At 38.1% G+C, this 20483-nt stretch overlaps 1 protein-coding gene across 4 annotated transcripts in view; it reads right to left on the reverse strand.

The window, feature by feature from the left end:
* Nucleotides 1-19636, reverse strand: part of LOC145451795 (baculoviral IAP repeat-containing protein 7-like) — a 46414-nt gene extending 26778 nt beyond the window's left edge. Inside the window, exons 1-6 of one of the 4 annotated variants that reach the window (XM_080330028.1) lie at nt 19493-19636; nt 19301-19427; nt 17105-17299; nt 15647-15718; nt 14182-14341; nt 13595-13763 (exon numbers count right to left, since the gene is read on the reverse strand). In XM_080330028.1, the coding sequence (XP_080186154.1) occupies nt 13595-13763; nt 14182-14341; nt 15647-15718; nt 17105-17225 (522 nt within the window). In that variant the 5' untranslated portion in view covers nt 17226-17299; nt 19301-19427; nt 19493-19636. Of the gene's footprint in view, nt 1-13594; nt 13764-14181; nt 14342-15646; nt 15719-17104; nt 17300-17633; nt 19274-19300; nt 19428-19492 lie in introns of those variants that run through there. The other 3 variants (XM_080330030.1, XM_080330029.1, XM_080330031.1) reach the window with 3 other exon arrangements.
* Between the last annotated feature and the right edge of the window lie 847 nt (nt 19637-20483).

The following is a 20483-nucleotide window of genomic DNA, read 5'->3' on the forward strand; positions in this document are numbered from 1 at the left end:
TGGTATGGTAAATAGTCACGTGATTGACTCTTAGTTAATGTGTATATCCCAAATTATTTTATATGACCGATTCGAGTTGAGCCCAACGTTTACGGTGAATGCGACTTAATATGTCGTTATTCTTATGGCCGCGGTTGCATGTCGTACTCTCAGGTATAGACTGCGTTGACATGTCGTAATTTCAGTAAAAAAGTGTGAAATAGTTGGATAAATCTAGGAATCAGCCGCATGATAATGTTTTGATAATTAGTTTGCGATAGAGCCGGCGTAGACGGCGATTCGAATACCAACAATATCCGCGTTCACAAACTGACGACGATTCGAATACCAACAATAACCGCGTCACAAACTAACACTCCAAAAAGGTGCGAAATATTGGTAAAATCCCGCGATCGCTCACAAGATAATACCTAAGACATAACCATCGCTCCGCGACTTCGCTGTTACATACATGCCGATCGTTGACAATGTATATTTTGGTAATAAGTTTGTCACATAACCGGCGTAGATGTGATACCAACAATAGCCGCGTTCGCAAACTAACACTTCAAAAAGGTGTGAAATAGGTTGCCAAATTCCCACGATCGCTCACGAGATAACACCTAAGACATAGCCATCCCTCGCAACTTGTTGTTACATACATTCCAATCACCACAATGTAATATTTTGATAATCAGTATGTCACAGAACTGGATTTCACTGGTAAAATTTAATAAGTAACGAATAACAGAACCGTCGCAGACGGTGATTCGAATACCGACAAATTCTCACTTATTTCTGATCCAACCACTAATCCTCTGTGAAGTTGAGGCTTATTCAAAAAGGTGTGAAATAATTGTAAAATCCTACGTCGCTGACACGATAACGCATCAGACATAGCGATCTAGTTTTAGTACGGTGTCGGAATCCATTCGGGTTCTATATAGGTAAATCCAAATAATCCAAAATGAAATATTTGGACTTTGACATAGTCTGAATTGAAATAGATTGACAAACATGACTACCAACTTTCCCGCAGTCCCATTTCGATATTATATGCACATTGATTTGAAACAAGTAATGAAACATTTCAACTCTATTCGCGATCCCGCTTTCCGTTTGTCAAAGAGATATTTTAACATCTTACCATACTCAAAAGAATTCTTCACAACATTAACAATTGGTAAAAATCTAGTTTTCACTTACTTGATTATATCACTACAACTCACAAACTCGAATTAATTCATCCTGGCTGTATTCGTATGATCGGTCTTTTTTATTCAATTGTAAAGATCGTTACTATTCTGAAGACAAAGTATTTACTAATCGGTACATATACGATTTGACTTGGACATATTATATTTTGAGTATACGAGATTTGAATGTCCAAACAATAACTGAGAATTAATTTATCACAATTAAATCCGTATATTACAGCGTAAAAGATATTGGGGTGTCAGCAACTCTGTACGGTCGTAGTTACTACCACTAATTTACCCGACCAACTCGTCATGATCATTCCTGAAATCAACACAAATATGACCACTGACTTGAGTTAACCACAAAACAGCATCAAGTTTTAAATCCACTTGTAGCTTACGGGTTATTTGAATGCTGGTTATGTTTTGTTGTAATTGAGTTAACGGAAATAGTATTACGTCTCGACATCTGACCATCTTACCATATTCAAAGAATCAACCACGAAAACATTGTCAAGTAAATCCGTTAACCGACCAACTCAAACAGTATCAATATGAAAAACAGCCAAACATACACGAATCCATACAAGCACTAAAACCTAAAATCCATAACAAGCCTGGTTGTATTCATATCCCTACACGTCTTTTTTATTCAACTTGAAAAGTCGTTATTATTCTGTAAGACAAAGAAATTACTATGCGGTATATTTTGTAAGATAAAAGTAATTACTTCTCGGTGCCCGCGACTTGAGATTGACATAATATGTTTGAGTATGCGAGATTTGAAAGTCTACCCAACATGTTGAGAATTCATTTCTTACAATCGAACGCAGGTGTTATATTGAAAATTATCATGATGTAAACATAAGGATTGACACATTGATTTGACATATGTAATAGTTGATCATGACTTGACTATTAAATTATTTGCGTTAATTAGACTCGGTGTTGTGGTAAAGATTATTGTGACAGCAACAAACTTTTCAGTACCATTGTTATTAACATATTGAGTTGTAAACTATGTGTGTCTAAAATGTTCCCGATTGGAAAATTATTCAGCCTTGGTACAAACCACGCAGAGTATTGTGGATATCAGGAAATATTTTACAAATGTAATTGTCTGCGGTAAACAAGACTAAAGATGAAACAACAATTTCCTTTGTTGAACAATAACCGGTGCAATACTTTATTGTCGGTGAGAATTGAAACACTTTCGCGCATTACCTGGTGTCAAGATATCACACTAGGTGAATAGACATACCACCATTTGATTAATGCTTAATCCGTTCGCATCATTTCACACTCACTTTGATCATTACAAAAGTAAATTGGAATATGTTTGCTAGGCACCACCTATTCAACTATACTTGAGTAATACAGAAACCTCTCAGCATTAATAAAATCGAAATGTGCGCTACACTGAAATCTACAAAAATGTGTTTGTATTGCTGTTCGTAGTAGCGATATCGATTTGAACCTCCATCATCTAACCAAACTACTGAGAGTCGTTGTCAATTTACATGACGTTCACTGATTACATACTAGAACTATTTGTGCAACGCACACGATCAGAGAAATTGGACATTTTTCCATTACCATTCGTCAAAGTAAATGTCGTCGCAATAATCAGTCACTAAAAGACCATATACTTGTATGTGATTGAATCGCCGACAATTAACTCGGTAAATCAAACCCCTGAGAAATTTCACTCAGTCATTGGATAGGAAACAGCGTCGCTTAATCGGTGTGAGTCGTTTTTCTAAATGCTAATCATATCTGTCCAGCCAAGAACAATTTTCACTTACCTGGTAATGAAACCAAACGGTGGGTCTTCGTTCGATATTTTGTTTGTGTCAAATACTTTGCAATGAACACATTTGAGTGGCTGAGCTTTACATCATCAAGCTGTCATTTGTAAATCAAGATTTCGGTAAACTTGTAAATGTAACGATTAACTAACCGTCATTTAGTGATTGGTGAACATACCAAACGATGCACATCCACCTCCGAAATACTGCATTGATCTTAATTTCCATCATCGTGATAATCGAAGTACATTTCTTTCGAATTCGTAACAACCGACTTTTCTATGGTGTGATAAATTTTTGACAAGTTATGCTTAGAAGATTGGTTGCATATCGCGAAAAATAATATACCACTCATATTGATACTGTTTCTCCATTGATCGATATTTTCAAACGAGTAAAATTTATTACTTGAGTTTCTCCGCTTACTATATGTAAATGTAAACTCAGTCGTCTTTTAACATCACAAATACATTGATAAAAGGTAGGCAATCAAACGCTACAAGTTTAACTTTTGTAGGTTGTGTATGATTACCCCATACAACTCATTTCTTACTGAAGACATATGAAATATATTCATGTTACACAAAAATACTAGATATTCCCACACTACAAACCTGTACAATGATTGGTGGTACTTTCAAACTGTTTCGATACCTCAAGAACTTTATTGTCTGAATGGTTGTTCATGTATCTTAATAATCAAGTGGTTCAACACAGAACTAGCACGAACAGAAACATCAGAGTTGTTTACACAAAAGTTTGTGAGTGTACAGAATGCGAATACCATGTGTAAGTCCAACACAATTGTGGTATCCATCCGAGTTTAGTTAACACAATTTACGACACCGAGGTCGCGTCATCTTTCGTAAAATAACAATCCAACCAAGTCTTCAGGATATGTCCATGTCATAGCAATAAATCAGCTACTCCAACAACAGAGTACATATGTTTTCTAGTTACGACCCTTACATCTTACACACAAATCAATCTACTTTGCTAACGAAAAGTGCTGAGTCATCACATGGTTGCCCTAGCAACAAAACAACTAAACGTACTATCATACAAAATGGTCGTTATAGTCACCAACGGTACATGGTACAAGTAACAAGTCTCGAGAATCCAGTTATTGAAAAAACGTGAAAGTATTTCTACGCCAAGTCGTTATGTTGACGAACGCGTATATTGTAATATCATGATCGATTTGCATTCGTTCGTCACAAAATGTCACTACTCTAAATAATTATTTTTCACTCAAACACAAACGCATACTTGTCACCATTCGTTTTCATCAAGCACGAGATCAAGAAACTTACTTACCACGACATGAATTGTTATTTTTATATTGTGTAAATAGATAATAATTAATTTTAATAACACTATATCAACATCATCGAGTTTTGCGAATAGATTTACATGTAGTCTTGTGGTTTTAATCGAAGCGCACAGCGTGTTCTAATGTAGAGTCATCTCTATTGTACAACAACTCGGTAATCGAAATGTATGCATTAACATTTAAACAGCGATCTTGGTTCGTCACGCGAAAAATATCTTTACTGTCGCAACACTGTGATACTCTGCACAAGATGTGTAAATCCTTTTCACACTCATAATAATACACTAACGGGATACCGACGTCAAGCAACAACGTTTAACAACATCACTGACACTGAACATACGATACCTACCCAAGTAAAAATATCATTTTCACCAGGAGGTCAGCCGTTACCTGTGTACAATTACCATTTGCCCTTGGGGGTCTAGCGTTACCCAGAGTAAGAAACCATTTTCACTTGGAAATACATTTTTTCCCCGGGTAACAAACCTTTTTCACTTGGAAATATATTTTTTCCCTGAGCAACAAACAGTTTTCACTTGGAAATATATTTTTTCCCTGAGCAACAAACAATTTTCACATGGAAATATATTTTTTCCCCGGGTAACAAACCTTTTTCGCTTGGAAATATATTTTTTGCCTGGGTTACAAACCTTTTTCACTTGGAAATATATTTTTTCTCTGAGCAACAAGCCATTTTCACTCGGTAGTCCGTCGCTTACCTGAGTAAAAATATCATTTTCACTTGGAAAAATACTTTTACCTAGAGTAACTAATCATTTTCTTTTAGAAATATATTTTCTCCCTGGCTAACAAACCCTTTTCGGTTGGAAAACTATCATTTACCTGAGCACCAATACAGTTTTCACTTGGAAATCTATCTTTTACCTGGGTAACAATACCATTTTCGTTTTAAAAACGGACAACAACACCAGACAATTTGATATTTTTGTATATTGTTACAACAGGCAGCGACAAAATATACACCAACAACGACTCCAATACATTTGTGTAATAGCTTATTCACTTGTTCTGGTGCATCCCATCGAAATCCTCAGTTACCCGCATGCAATGTGCTGTTGTACATCGACGTGTATGTTTTGGAAATTGGACAATAGGTTTCGACATGTCTGCGATGTCCGGGTTCGTGCTTTGGATTTTCCAGAGTCAAAATGTCTGAATAAAACACCTCCTCGACTTCGGTAAATGTTTGGCACGCAGATAACGGCGGTCGGAAATCGAGGAATTTATGTTTCCATCGGGCTAACAACTCCAGGTTACTTGTGATTTATCTCACACGTGTTTACTATGTTGTGTCGCTCTTTATTGATCAATACATACCACACCATTCAGTTTGAAATCGGAAACCCCGAGAAAGAATTAACCGGATCCGGATATCAACTCTGAATCGATAAACATGCCACAACCTGTGTTTCCATGAAAATTACAAGACATCGCAAAAATCAAGTATACTTCGCTATTATTTGCCCGCACAAGTAATCACGTAAACGAGGTGTATGACATTACATAAATCATGGATAACATCGTGTCTAGCATTACAAACATCATGGGCGACAAATTCGTCTTCTCAAGTCCCGTCATGCGCAGACTCTGTACATTCAGTGTGGGTATAGATGACTTGGAGATAGACAAACAGACATCTTTGACCGTAACATGGCCTTAGCACGAGAATTCTTTACACGGGTGCAACGTCGCAGTCAGACATCTTTAACAGTGATTCCGCGTATGGAAATCTTAAATTCGATTGCAGTTTTTGTAATCCTAGTTACTGGGTTTCTGTGGTGTGAAGACTAAATTCGTGTTGATCCCCGCTGTAAGAGTGTGATGTCCATTTCACACCTAGAGCAATTATAAAACGCATCTTCGAAACTTTTGATCTATTTCATCCGCTTGCATTTCGAAACGGATCAGCACCACAAGGCAATTGAAAAAACTTTGTCGTTACCTGATCATATACACGAGTAAGGATGGGACTACGCGTAACTTTCCATAGATTCCTCTGGCCTCACACCGTTGTTTTACGACACAGACAAGACGCAGCGGTGGAAATATTGAAAATGAAAAACGATACCTTGGTTACATTTGATTTGGATTTTACACCTGATGAACCATACACTCGATTGGTACATTGGGATGACGACTCTATCGTCGAGGTTGAGGGAAAAGAAATGTACAGATTTGTTGGTGTCGTGAATATTCAACGAAAATCGGGGTACATGATAGTACATGGTTCGCATATATGACTATGAATGTATCGGTATGCATAATGCTCTGTTCACTGTATCGATATCACCAATGGTATTTGAACGAATAACCATGTTACGGTCAAAGATGTCTGTTTGTCTATCTCCAAGTCATCTATACCCACACTGAATGTACAGAGTCTGCGCATGACGGGACTTGAGAAGACGAATTTGTCGCCCATGATGTTTGTAATGCTAGACACGATGTTATCCATGATTTATGTAATGTCATACACCTCGTTTACGTGATTACTTGTGCGGGCAAATAATAGCGAAGTATACTTGATTTTTGCGATGTCTTGTAATTTTCATGGAAACACAGGTTGTGGCATGTTTATCGATTCAGAGTTGATATCCGGATCCGGTTAATTCTTTCTCGGGGTTTCCGATTTCAAACTGAATGGTGTGGTATGTATTGATCAATAAAGAGCGACACAACATAGTAAACACGTGTGAGATAAATCACAAGTAACCTGGAGTTGTTAGCCCGATGGAAACATAAATTCCTCGATTTCCGACCGCCGTTATCTGCGTGCCAAACATTTACCGAAGTCGAGGAGGTGTTTTATTCAGACATTTTGACTCTGGAAAATCCAAAGCACGAACCCGGACATCGCAGACATGTCGAAACCTATTGTCCAATTTCCAAAACATACACGTCGATGTACAACAGCACATTGCATGCGGGTAACTGAGGATTTCGATGGGATGCACCAGAACAAGTGAATAAGCTATTACACAAATGTATTGGAGTCGTTGTTGGTGTATATTTTGTCGCTGCCTGTTGTAACAATATACAAAAATATCAAATTGTCTGGTGTTGTTGTCCGTTTTTAAAACGAAAATGGTATTGTTACCCAGGTAAAAGATAGATTTCCAAGTGAAAACTGTATTGGTGCTCAGGTAAATGATAGTTTTCCAACCGAAAAGGGTTTGTTAGCCAGGGAGAAAATATATTTCTAAAAGAAAATGATTAGTTACTCTAGGTAAAAGTATTTTTCCAAGTGAAAATGATATTTTTACTCAGGTAAGCGACGGACTACCGAGTGAAAATGGCTTGTTGCTCAGAGAAAAAATATATTTCCAAGTGAAAAAGGTTTGTAACCCAGGCAAAAAATATATTTCCAAGCGAAAAAGGTTTGTTACCCGGGGAAAAAATATATTTCCATGTGAAAATTGTTTGTTGCTCAGGGAAAAAATATATTTCCAAGTGAAAACTGTTTGTTGCTCAGGGAAAAAATATATTTCCAAGTGAAAAAGGTTTGTTACCCGGGGAAAAAATGTATTTCCAAGTGAAAATGGTTTCTTACTCTGGGTAACGCTAGACCCCCAAGGGCAAATGGTAATTGTACACAGGTAACGGCTGACCTCCTGGTGAAAATGATATTTTTACTTGGGTAGGTATCGTATGTTCAGTGTCAGTGATGTTGTTAAACGTTGTTGCTTGACGTCGGTATCCCGTTAGTGTATTATTATGAGTGTGAAAAGGATTTACACATCTTGTGCAGAGTATCACAGTGTTGCGACAGTAAAGATATTTTTCGCGTGACGAACCAAGATCGCTGTTTAAATGTTAATGCATACATTTCGATTACCGAGTTGTTGTACAATAGAGATGACTCTACATTAGAACACGCTGTGCGCTTCGATTAAAACCACAAGACTACATGTAAATCTATTCGCAAAACTCGATGATGTTGATATAGTGTTATTAAAATTAATTATTATCTATTTACACAATATAAAAATAACAATTCATGTCGTGGTAAGTAAGTTTCTTGATCTCGTGCTTGATGAAAACGAATGGTGACAAGTATGCGTTTGTGTTTGAGTGAAAAATAATTATTTAGAGTAGTGACATTTTGTGACGAACGAATGCAAATCGATCATGATATTACAATATACGCGTTCGTCAACATAACGACTTGGCGTAGAAATACTTTCACGTTTTTTCAATAACTGGATTCTCGAGACTTGTTACTTGTACCATGTACCGTTGGTGACTATAACGACCATTTTGTATGATAGTACGTTTAGTTGTTTTGTTGCTAGGGCAACCATGTGATGACTCAGCACTTTTCGTTAGCAAAGTAGATTGATTTGTGTGTAAGATGTAAGGGTCGTAACTAGAAAACATATGTACTCTGTTGTTGGAGTAGCTGATTTATTGCTATGACATGGACATATCCTGAAGACTTGGTTGGATTGTTATTTTACGAAAGATGACGCGACCTCGGTGTCGTAAATTGTGTTAACTAAACTCGGATGGATACCACAATTGTGTTGGACTTACACATGGTATTCGCATTCTGTACACTCACAAACTTTTGTGTAAACAACTCTGATGTTTCTGTTCGTGCTAGTTCTGTGTTGAACCACTTGATTATTAAGATACATGAACAACCATTCAGACAATAAAGTTCTTGAGGTATCGAAACAGTTTGAAAGTACCACCAATCATTGTACAGGTTTGTAGTGTGGGAATATCTAGTATTTTTGTGTAACATGAATATATTTCATATGTCTTCAGTAAGAAATGAGTTGTATGGGGTAATCATACACAACCTACAAAAGTTAAACTTGTAGCGTTTGATTGCCTACCTTTTATCAATGTATTTGTGATGTTAAAAGACGACTGAGTTTACATTTACATATAGTAAGCGGAGAAACTCAAGTAATAAATTTTACTCGTTTGAAAATATCGATCAATGGAGAAACAGTATCAATATGAGTGGTATATTATTTTTCGCGATATGCAACCAATCTTCTAAGCATAACTTGTCAAAAATTTATCACACCATAGAAAAGTCGGTTGTTACGAATTCGAAAGAAATGTACTTCGATTATCACGATGATGGAAATTAAGATCAATGCAGTATTTCGGAGGTGGATGTGCATCGTTTGGTATGTTCACCAATCACTAAATGACGGTTAGTTAATCGTTACATTTACAAGTTTACCGAAATCTTGATTTACAAATGACAGCTTGATGATGTAAAGCTCAGCCACTCAAATGTGTTCATTGCAAAGTATTTGACACAAACAAAATATCGAACGAAGACCCACCGTTTGGTTTCATTACCAGGTAAGTGAAAATTGTTCTTGGCTGGACAGATATGATTAGCATTTAGAAAAACGACTCACACCGATTAAGCGACGCTGTTTCCTATCCAATGACTGAGTGAAATTTCTCAGGGGTTTGATTTACCGAGTTAATTGTCGGCGATTCAATCACATACAAGTATATGGTCTTTTAGTGACTGATTATTGCGACGACATTTACTTTGACGAATGGTAATGGAAAAATGTCCAATTTCTCTGATCGTGTGCGTTGCACAAATAGTTCTAGTATGTAATCAGTGAACGTCATGTAAATTGACAACGACTCTCAGTAGTTTGGTTAGATGATGGAGGTTCAAATCGATATCGCTACTACGAACAGCAATACAAACACATTTTTGTAGATTTCAGTGTAGCGCACATTTCGATTTTATTAATGCTGAGAGGTTTCTGTATTACTCAAGTATAGTTGAATAGGTGGTGCCTAGCAAACATATTCCAATTTACTTTTGTAATGATCAAAGTGAGTGTGAAATGATGCGAACGGATTAAGCATTAATCAAATGGTGGTATGTCTATTCACCTAGTGTGATATCTTGACACCAGGTAATGCGCGAAAGTGTTTCAATTCTCACCGACAATAAAGTATTGCACCGGTTATTGTTCAACAAAGGAAATTGTTGTTTCATCTTTAGTCTTGTTTACCGCAGACAATTACATTTGTAAAATATTTCCTGATATCCACAATACTCTGCGTGGTTTGTACCAAGGCTGAATAATTTTCCAATCGGGAACATTTTAGACACACATAGTTTACAACTCAATATGTTAATAACAATGGTACTGAAAAGTTTGTTGCTGTCACAATAATCTTTACCACAACACCGAGTCTAATTAACGCAAATAATTTAATAGTCAAGTCATGATCAACTATTACATATGTCAAATCAATGTGTCAATCCTTATGTTTACATCATGATAATTTTCAATATAACACCTGCGTTCGATTGTAAGAAATGAATTCTCAACATGTTGGGTAGACTTTCAAATCTCGCATACTCAAACATATTATGTCAATCTCAAGTCGCGGGCACCGAGAAGTAATTACTTTTATCTTACAAAATATACCGCATAGTAATTTCTTTGTCTTACAGAATAATAACGACTTTTCAAGTTGAATAAAAAAGACGTGTAGGGATATGAATACAACCAGGCTTGTTATGGATTTTAGGTTTTAGTGCTTGTATGGATTCGTGTATGTTTGGCTGTTTTTCATATTGATACTGTTTGAGTTGGTCGGTTAACGGATTTACTTGACAATGTTTTCGTGGTTGATTCTTTGAATATGGTAAGATGGTCAGATGTCGAGACGTAATACTATTTCCGTTAACTCAATTACAACAAAACATAACCAGCATTCAAATAACCCGTAAGCTACAAGTGGATTTAAAACTTGATGCTGTTTTGTGGTTAACTCAAGTCAGTGGTCATATTTGTGTTGATTTCAGGAATGATCATGACGAGTTGGTCGGGTAAATTAGTGGTAGTAACTACGACCGTACAGAGTTGCTGACACCCCAATATCTTTTACGCTGTAATATACGGATTTAATTGTGATAAATTAATTCTCAGTTATTGTTTGGACATTCAAATCTCGTATACTCAAAATATAATATGTCCAAGTCAAATCGTATATGTACCGATTAGTAAATACTTTGTCTTCAGAATAGTAACGATCTTTACAATTGAATAAAAAAGACCGATCATACGAATACAGCCAGGATGAATTAATTCGAGTTTGTGAGTTGTAGTGATATAATCAAGTAAGTGAAAACTAGATTTTTACCAATTGTTAATGTTGTGAAGAATTCTTTTGAGTATGGTAAGATGTTAAAATATCTCTTTGACAAACGGAAAGCGGGATCGCGAATAGAGTTGAAATGTTTCATTACTTGTTTCAAATCAATGTGCATATAATATCGAAATGGGACTGCGGGAAAGTTGGTAGTCATGTTTGTCAATCTATTTCAATTCAGACTATGTCAAAGTCCAAATATTTCATTTTGGATTATTTGGATTTACCTATATAGAACCCGAATGGATTCCGACACCGTACTAAAACTAGATCGCTATGTCTGATGCGTTATCGTGTCAGCGACGTAGGATTTTACAATTATTTCACACCTTTTTTGAATAAGCCTCAACTTCACAGAGGATTAGGGTTGGATCAGAAATAAGTGAGAATTTGTCGGTATTCGAATCACCGTCTGCGACGGTTCTGTTATTCGTTACTTATTAAATTTTACCAGTGAAATCCAGTTCTGTGACATACTGATTATCAAAATATTACATTGTGGTGATTGGAATGTATGTAACAACAAGTTGCGAGGGATGGCTATGTCTTAGGTGTTATCTCGTGAGCGATCGTGGGATTTGCAACCTATTTCACACCTTTTTGAAGTGTTAGTTTGCGAACGCGGCTATTGTTGGTATCACCATCTACGCCGGTTATGTGACAAACTTATTACCAAAATATTACATTGTCAACGATCGGCATGTATGTAACAGCGAGTCGCGAGCGATGGTTATGTCTTAGGTATTATCTTGTGAGCGATCGCGGGATTTTACCAATATTTCGCACCTTTTTGGAGTGTTAGTTTGTGAACGCGGTTATTGTTGGTATTCGAATCGTCGTCAGTTTGTGAACGCGGATATTGTTGGTATTCGAATCGCCGTCTACGCCGGCTCTATCGCAAACTAATTATCAAAACATTATCATGCGGCTGATTCCTAGATTTATCCAACTATTTCACACCTTTTTACTGAAATTACGACATGTCAACGCAGTCTATACCTGAGAGTACGACATGCAACCGCGGCCATAAGAATAACGACATATTAAAGTCGCATTCACCGTAAACGTTGGGCTCAACTCGAATCGGTCATATAAAATAATTTGGGATATACACATTAACTAAGAGTCAATCACGTGACTATTTACCATACCTGATACTTCTTCAACACCGGTCGAGAGATGCATATACCGAAAAGGGTCACCGGTTCAAGACGAGTTTCGAGGCACCGGTCGAGAGATCCCTATACCGAAAAGGGTTACCGGTCGAGAGATGGCTATACTAGCACCGGTTGAGTGATCCCTATACCGAAAAGGGTCACCGGTTCAAGACGAGTTTCGAGGCACCGGTCGAGAGATGCCTATACCAACCTAGGCACCGGTCGGGTGGAAGGGGGGTCTGAAAGGGTCACCGGTTCAGGACGAGTTTTCGCGGCACCGGTCGGGTGCACCCATAAGAGCCCTGCCACCCCCAGAGCGATCTACTACACTACTTACGCCAATGCACACAACGTACCACCATAGCAGTCACAACTCATCGTGCCTTATTGCCCGCAACCCATATGATGGCCAAGACGGGCGAAGCATCACAAATCAACTTCTGTCTTATCTTGAGTGTGTCTATTGACCTTCGTGGAACCCCTGCAACTGGCTCGCGAAACCACTGGTGTTCCGTGGAACACCGGTTATGAACCGCTGATTTAAATTATCAAATACACTTCGGTCGTCCCGGTACTCGGAGAGCTCATGTTCAATTTATTTTCACTAATGCTCTAAGTGCGAAATAGTGCCAGGTATTGTGTTTGGACTGATTCTGCGCAGATACGAAAATGTATATATTGGGGGGACAATATATCAGTTATCGATTTTAATCTGAGGTTTATACATAGAAACTTATTCTACTATATATTATTTGACTGTTAGTATAATTAAAATCGTGTAGGGGTTGAACACTTATGACGCCCCTGTAACCCCTCTTCGAGAAAATTATTTTGTGCTAATATGACATAGTCAAAATATGAACATTGACGAATTTTAAATAACCTACGTGCCCATGAGCAATGTTAAATCGAATAGAGAGCAAACACATCTAGTATTACCGGAGAGTTAGGATTAGCTCTGTATAATCTGAACAGCGATCTAAATGTCGGTTCCCCAATTGGTATATTCTGACTCGCGTATTCATTCATCATGTTACAGGTTGATTTATGCCATTTGTTGTCCATGCCGTCATCGCCATAACACCAATTCTCCACGGTTATACCGCAACTGCAAAAACATCCAAACGGATTATAATTCAACTCGAACTACCTCGAACCATGGATATCTAGATATCCCTGCCTCGAACATAAAGTTTTAAGCTATCGTCACATTCATTGAAAATAAAAATACTATGGAATGGCATTTTTCCATTGCTCAATTGCGCAAAGTGATATCATTCTTACTTCTCTTTGAAGTTTCTGTTCAAATCGATAGCTGATATTGTATGCTTGAAGGTCAACTTTACCGCTGGATATTCAATACCCCATGTAGTTCAGAACGAACAAGTTTTCTCTTTTACATCAATCAACATACATCACAAAATTACTGTCTGCAAATATCTCCAGTCATATAAATATAGTGAAATATTTATATTGTAGGCCTGCGATCAAAAATGTAAGCACATTCTCGTAAATTTCCAATTTACCTGAAACATTTCACTCTATCTTTATATCCTGTCCAATAAAACCCGGCGGCTGCCATGTCGGTTGGTAAAACTGTGACTTCATTTGGGAATTTTGCGTATGTTGCCAATCTGTAAACTTCGGATCTGTGTTCGCCAGGTGGTATGTAGGAGCAATTTTGTCCTGGTCATGATAGTTTAGAATTGATCACCATCCAGTATAAGACCAGAGCCGCTATCCCACCAAATCAACAATTCAAATGGACGAGGAGTTTTGGAACAGGACACCTAATGTGAATTCATGACGTATAGCTTCACGTAGATATATTAATGTCACCATGGGTTTACTACCCCACACCAACTAAATGTAGGCTCTAACTCAGGGGTGGGCAAACTTTTGAGCTCGCGGGCCGCATTCAACATCTAAATCCATTCGCGGGCCGCATTATATAAAATTGAGATTATATAGTGAGTACATGGAGATTATATATGTTCCTATTTAAAACAAAACAAAAATTGCTTTGATGATATCGTACACACGTCAGAAACATGGCGAGATTTCATTGGCTGGTCGACCTCCATAACCAATTTGTCAAAACTATAGAGATGAAAATCGGTTGTCCCGATTCTTAGAATAGGATTGAAATTTAAATCTATGAGCAGTGATCTGTTCATAGATTTACTAATTCCGCATTTGGTTCAGTTCCAGGACACACAATACTCACAGCATCATAACCATGTTAGCTTCAAACACGCATCTACGATGTGTGGATAAAATATAAATACCCCAATTCTACTCATACAGAGAACGAATCTACCTAAGACACGCGCAAATCGTTTGTATAAGCACATTACTGAAATAATTAAAACCGAAGTGGCCAATATGAAATCCCACTCGTTATCCGAATTACGTCAATCTCGTTTGTTTATCGTCATATCACAAAACGCAACTAGGGTGCTAGCAAACCTAACAGATAGTTAGATGGCACGGAAGGTTACGAATGTGGATCAGGAATTTCCCAAAATGAAATTTAGACTAAATACACAGCAATAATCATGACGTGAATGGGATTCGCGCGAAGCGCGAAAAAATTTTTCAGTTAAGGGGGGTGCACCCCAGTTTTAGAACCACTGTCTTCGATTTATCATGGTGAAATATACTAAGAAAAAGTTTAATGAAGTCCCTGCATTAATTCGATTTTTTGTACGGATTTTATCAATATTTTAAAAAAGTTTCTTTAGACTCTCGCGGGCCGCACAGAATGGCGTGGCGGGCCGCATGCGGCCCGCGGGCCGTAGTTTGCCCACCCCTGCTCTAACTAGTATGGCATACGGTACTGATGACATTGTTAGTACGCATATGATTAGTATTACGTAAGAATGATAAGTATTATATATCGTTATGCAGCTTCTCCTATAAATTTTCGCGTCGAGACCATACGCTTCTATACACAGTCGCCTAGTAGTACATTTTGCGAACATTACTTACCCGGAGGGTCGCGATCCTTCTGAGCGGCTATCCCGTCTCTTTTTATAAATGGGAGGTGTTGACCCGGAACCACTGAAATTATTGAAACGAGTTAAGAATCAGATATATCATAATTAGGACGATTGTTTTGGACAAATTGCAACATTAGCTCAGTAAATTATCAGAATTGTTTACAAAGTCAAAACTCATTTGCAACCTGCATTTCGTTTGTATCGTAGATTTTGCAATGTCGGCGAATCATTTGAAATTTAACATCTTGCAGCCTACTTTATAGGCCTACCGCTGTAGGTGCCCCATTGTCTGCTCATTGTAAATTATAAACGGTCAAATGAAGCAAATAGGTTGACATGGTGTTATGCTCAACGTACCGCAATATCCTAAGTGAATCAAGACTGTGTGGGCATTGGTTCTTATATCAAGATGCACATGATGAAAAATTGTGTTAAAGACGACATTGTCAGAATGAAGCAATACGGTGTGTCACCACAGCAGTGTACACACAACTTCAGCGCAGCCAGCCAACAACTGCTGCTGTTGAACGTTCCTTCTCCATTCTTGGCAAGCTACTTAGTAAGAACAGACACTTTCTACCCGATAATGTAGGAAAGTATCATTCATTGTACTATACCACATTTTAAATACTTCTACCATAATGCGTGATGTAATTACAGGAATTCTTTTAAGGTACAGAATTCGTTAAATAAATTTTTTCATGAAAAAATTTATCAGTTTTCAAGTCAAAAAAGTTTTTTTCAGGCCAAAGAACCAGAAATGAAGATAAGTAGTACAATCATAACTTTATGTGCGAAAACGCCTCATGTTTTGGTCAAAATCTACCGTTCTTAGGTCAGAAAAATCGCTCCAATTATCATCGTAGTACTCTGATATGTTCATTCGCTGGTTTCACAAACTCAATTGGTTTATCTACTCCACTTGTTTTATGTGTATTCTACTTCTACTTCAATTTTTTTTTATGTTGAAATACTAATTGGTGGCTATTGGCAAGTGAAAGCAGTTTTGGGGTCCACTTCCACAACGCGTTGCACAGAGGTTGAGACAATTCATTGGTTCAATTCGTTTAATCTGAAGCAAATTTCACCGATTTTCATCTTTCGCGGACAAGGTCGAGTCGAAGGTTTGTCAATCCAAATGCTTTAAAATCACTCACAAATTATGGCAACTTGATATTATAGAAATATTATAAATGGTAAACTGATTTTTTATTAACTTAATAACTAATGGCGTACTTTGGACTAGGGCAGTGGTTCTCATCCGGTGTGCCGCTTACGTGTAGTAAGTACGCCGCGAGAGATTTATTCGAAATTTTTGAATTTATGCGCTAAATAATTCTAGTCTATAGCAAACGATGAACAATCAAAAACGGGCTCGATATGAAGTTTGTACAGTTTGTACATTTTTGACAAATCAAAATTGCTGTCATGCCTGCAATCATTATACCTCGCGGATTCGCTTTAGCAGACATATAGCCTGCCATGAAAGTTTCATTGAGTTTTGCACATTGCGTTGATTGAACGCAGTGAAGAGCAGACATGGCGGCGCCTGTATTACAAATCGTCATTGACAATGCAGTTTTCAAATCCTCATCGTCTTCCTAATCACCACCGACAAATGAATTCCTTTGGAAGTGATGTTCTTGTTAAAAAAAATCGAATTAAAAACAAGCGTGTAGGCTCGGAGCACAACGTTATGTTACCGGCGACGAATTTGAGAATAAAACAGTAAAGTTGATCCAATTACATCAGTCAACAAATTTCCCACCGCTGCGGTTATTATCCCGGTTTGTTGGAACTATATTTGAACTGCTGGGGAGGGGGGCTATGCCCATGTAGTAGAACTATTGAGGCATTGCTATCGTCACGCGTGCTACACGATCTGTGTTGAAATACCGCGGCAGGCTATAGTTATGTGGGTGCAGAGGTAATAGGCTTCGGCTTGCACTAGAGCTTAATAATCTTTGGTACCAAACCTGCGGAAGAATTGAAAATGATTCCCGTGTCAAATGATACCATTCGTAGACGTAATTGTGACATGTCCGCAGATATAGAAGATACCGTAATTTCTCCTTTTGAGATGAGAAAATCCTACTTGAGTGATCCGAAAAGGTAGAAATAGTTCGTCAGAGACCCCGTCTGTACGACTGTGGGTGCTGCGAAGTATGCTGGTAGTTATCAGTGCCGTAAGGCAAAATATGTTGAGAACCTATGTGCTAATGTGCCGCGAACTATTTTTCATTCTCAAAGGGTGTCGCGAGGTCAAAAAGGTTGAGAACCACTGGACTAAGGTAACGAAGATTCAATTTCACCATATGTCATCGATCATCGGAGTAAATTTGTCTATATCACACTTGCTTAAGCGTATAAAGTTACTTAGAACTACGATAACCAGTGTAGTTAATACTATTCTATCGGGACTTTGTTACCAAATCTGGTAGTTAAGTAACAAATACAATTAATTTAATATTTTTTCTTCAACTACAAGCAAAATTAATTACTGGATCGAGTGTAAAAACACTACCAGTTTCACCTCCGACCATTTAAATCCATATAAATATCATTCCGTCTTCTTATAATACGCATAGCCAGTCGTGAAAAAGGAGGGATATTTTAAAAAAACGGTAGGGTGCTTCAAAAGAAGAGCATTTTATAAGTTCTAACCCATTTTTCTGGTTGAATGTATGTACGTAAATGCAGATATTATAACGGCCTAGGAATCTTCCTTGAATTCATCATTTACATTCGCATATACAGTACACGGTTGTATTTTACCACCGCTATCGTAACCAAGATAACGGCAGAAAGGTAGACAGAAATGTGATTTGACCTAAATTACAAAAATCGAAGTTCGTCATCATCATGTCATTCATTCATTCATGTTATCATGTCATTCATGTTACTGTAAAGCGGGGGATTTCTTCATTTCGCGGTCAAGATTTCACAAATCAAAATGTCCAATGAGGAATCTGTTATGTATTGCCTCAATTTGAGATAAACTAGTTCGTTTGTTCAAGTGACGACAGCCCGCATTGTTAATCAGAGTCGCGAATCGAGGAGCGACCTAATTTGTCTAGCCTCTGATGCGGCTGATTGTTTTTGTTACGCCGAATGCGAAGATGTGCTAGAGATACCGAGATACCGCAAGACTGGAAATGCGGAGAGTATAGTAACTCACATAACTAAATAATCCCAAATTGCATCAATTCAATACATAACAGATTCCACATTTATAAGATCTGGTATGCTATGATACCAAGCCGAGGTCACGATCTTATTTGAACACGTAACGGTGAAATCTCCGCTGCAGTGCACTGTAACAGTAACGTGACCAGGCAAATACTCTCGTTGACTCAGACGAGAGACGATTTGAAGAAAAAGGTTATCGTCGCGTTCTTTATATCTCGGACTCGCTGGAAACGCTCATATTGCCCCCTGATCAATCCCGAATGAGAGCCATGAACTGTTAACGCTAGATTTGGCATTCAAAAAGGCAGGATATTCGAGCTTGGAAATGAAGGTGATTGGATGTCCGGATATCTCCTCGTGCCTACGTCACCAGCGAGAGTTACAGCATCAAACTAATGATGCATAAAATAGCTTACACGACATTAAAACAAAGAAGATTCATTGCTGCTCGCACCTGTTGCACAAGACATTCGGCTATTTCGAATTGGTGAGGAATCGGCTGAGGAACAACGCTGGGCCATCGGTCTGTTCACCTTGTGTATTTAAGATGTCTGCCTTGCATGGAATATCAGCTTTGATATCTAGGTGGTAAATAAACGTCTGAAGAACAAACTTTGACACACACCGGCTGTTGATAGGTTCTTACCTGATATATTCATGTGACTATCGAAGTGCACCACGAACTTGATGAATTATTAGTATATAATGTAGATTTTCGATACTAAAACGCTGCACACCCGATGGCAACTCACAGAAAAGAAAGTCGGTAGGCGATGTGGTGGTATGTGGATGTGTTGTGTGATTCGTTGAATTGTATGACTGCGTGTGCACTCGCGCACAGCGCACTGCGCAACGCGTTACTGACATGCTACCCGGGAGTTCCCCAGGTTAGGCAGAATTCCGAGAGCTTCGTAACGAGAGAACCCTGAGTCATTGATGTGTTTGTTTATTCGTTACCTAGCTTGTCATATCGCATTTCCCAGATTGGCAGAAAAAGGGCATAGAAAGGCGATTCTCATAGAGGTCTACCCAGGGATTTCTAAAACTTTTTTAGATATCCCTGGGTCTACCAAGTTATTCGTAACATTCACTCAACCAATGACATCCTGTATATGAATAGGCCTTTGTGTTGGGATGGTTTCGCTTAAGTACAGCAGAGCTCTGTGTCATCATGAATTCTGTCACTGCTAAGTGATGCTTTGAGTTTTGCACCTAGTTTGCGCAGATCAGATATGGCAATTGGCCAGTGATAAAACACATGAAGGATTTAGTGACGAATGCAGTTCAAGTAGTTTTATCTTCGGGATGCCGTGTGACTGTGTGCTTCTTTGGGATACTACTGTAAGCGAGAAAGTTTTTTTTTTGTCTTAGATCGACCCGGGAGTTACTGCTCTTTTTAACGGCATGTAATGCCTTTTATACTGGCGAGTAATATATCATATTTGTGATTCTTATCCATTGAGTGCACACTGCACAGTGGAGTGCGTTTTCATCGGTCTTTCCGCTGTTTGTAGTCGGCAGCGTGATTTTGGTACCATTCCGTTGGTCGCTTGGCCCATTGCTCGCCAGCAAGTATAGAATGCAGTCCATTCTCGACATAGGCCAAAGCGAATGCACGAAAACGAATACCTCAAGAG

This window comes from Botryllus schlosseri, chromosome 12, assembly GCF_051294905.1.
Source record: "Botryllus schlosseri isolate E-star chromosome 12, Bs_hap1, whole genome shotgun sequence".
NCBI classification, from domain to species: Eukaryota; Metazoa; Chordata; class Ascidiacea; order Stolidobranchia; family Styelidae; genus Botryllus; species Botryllus schlosseri.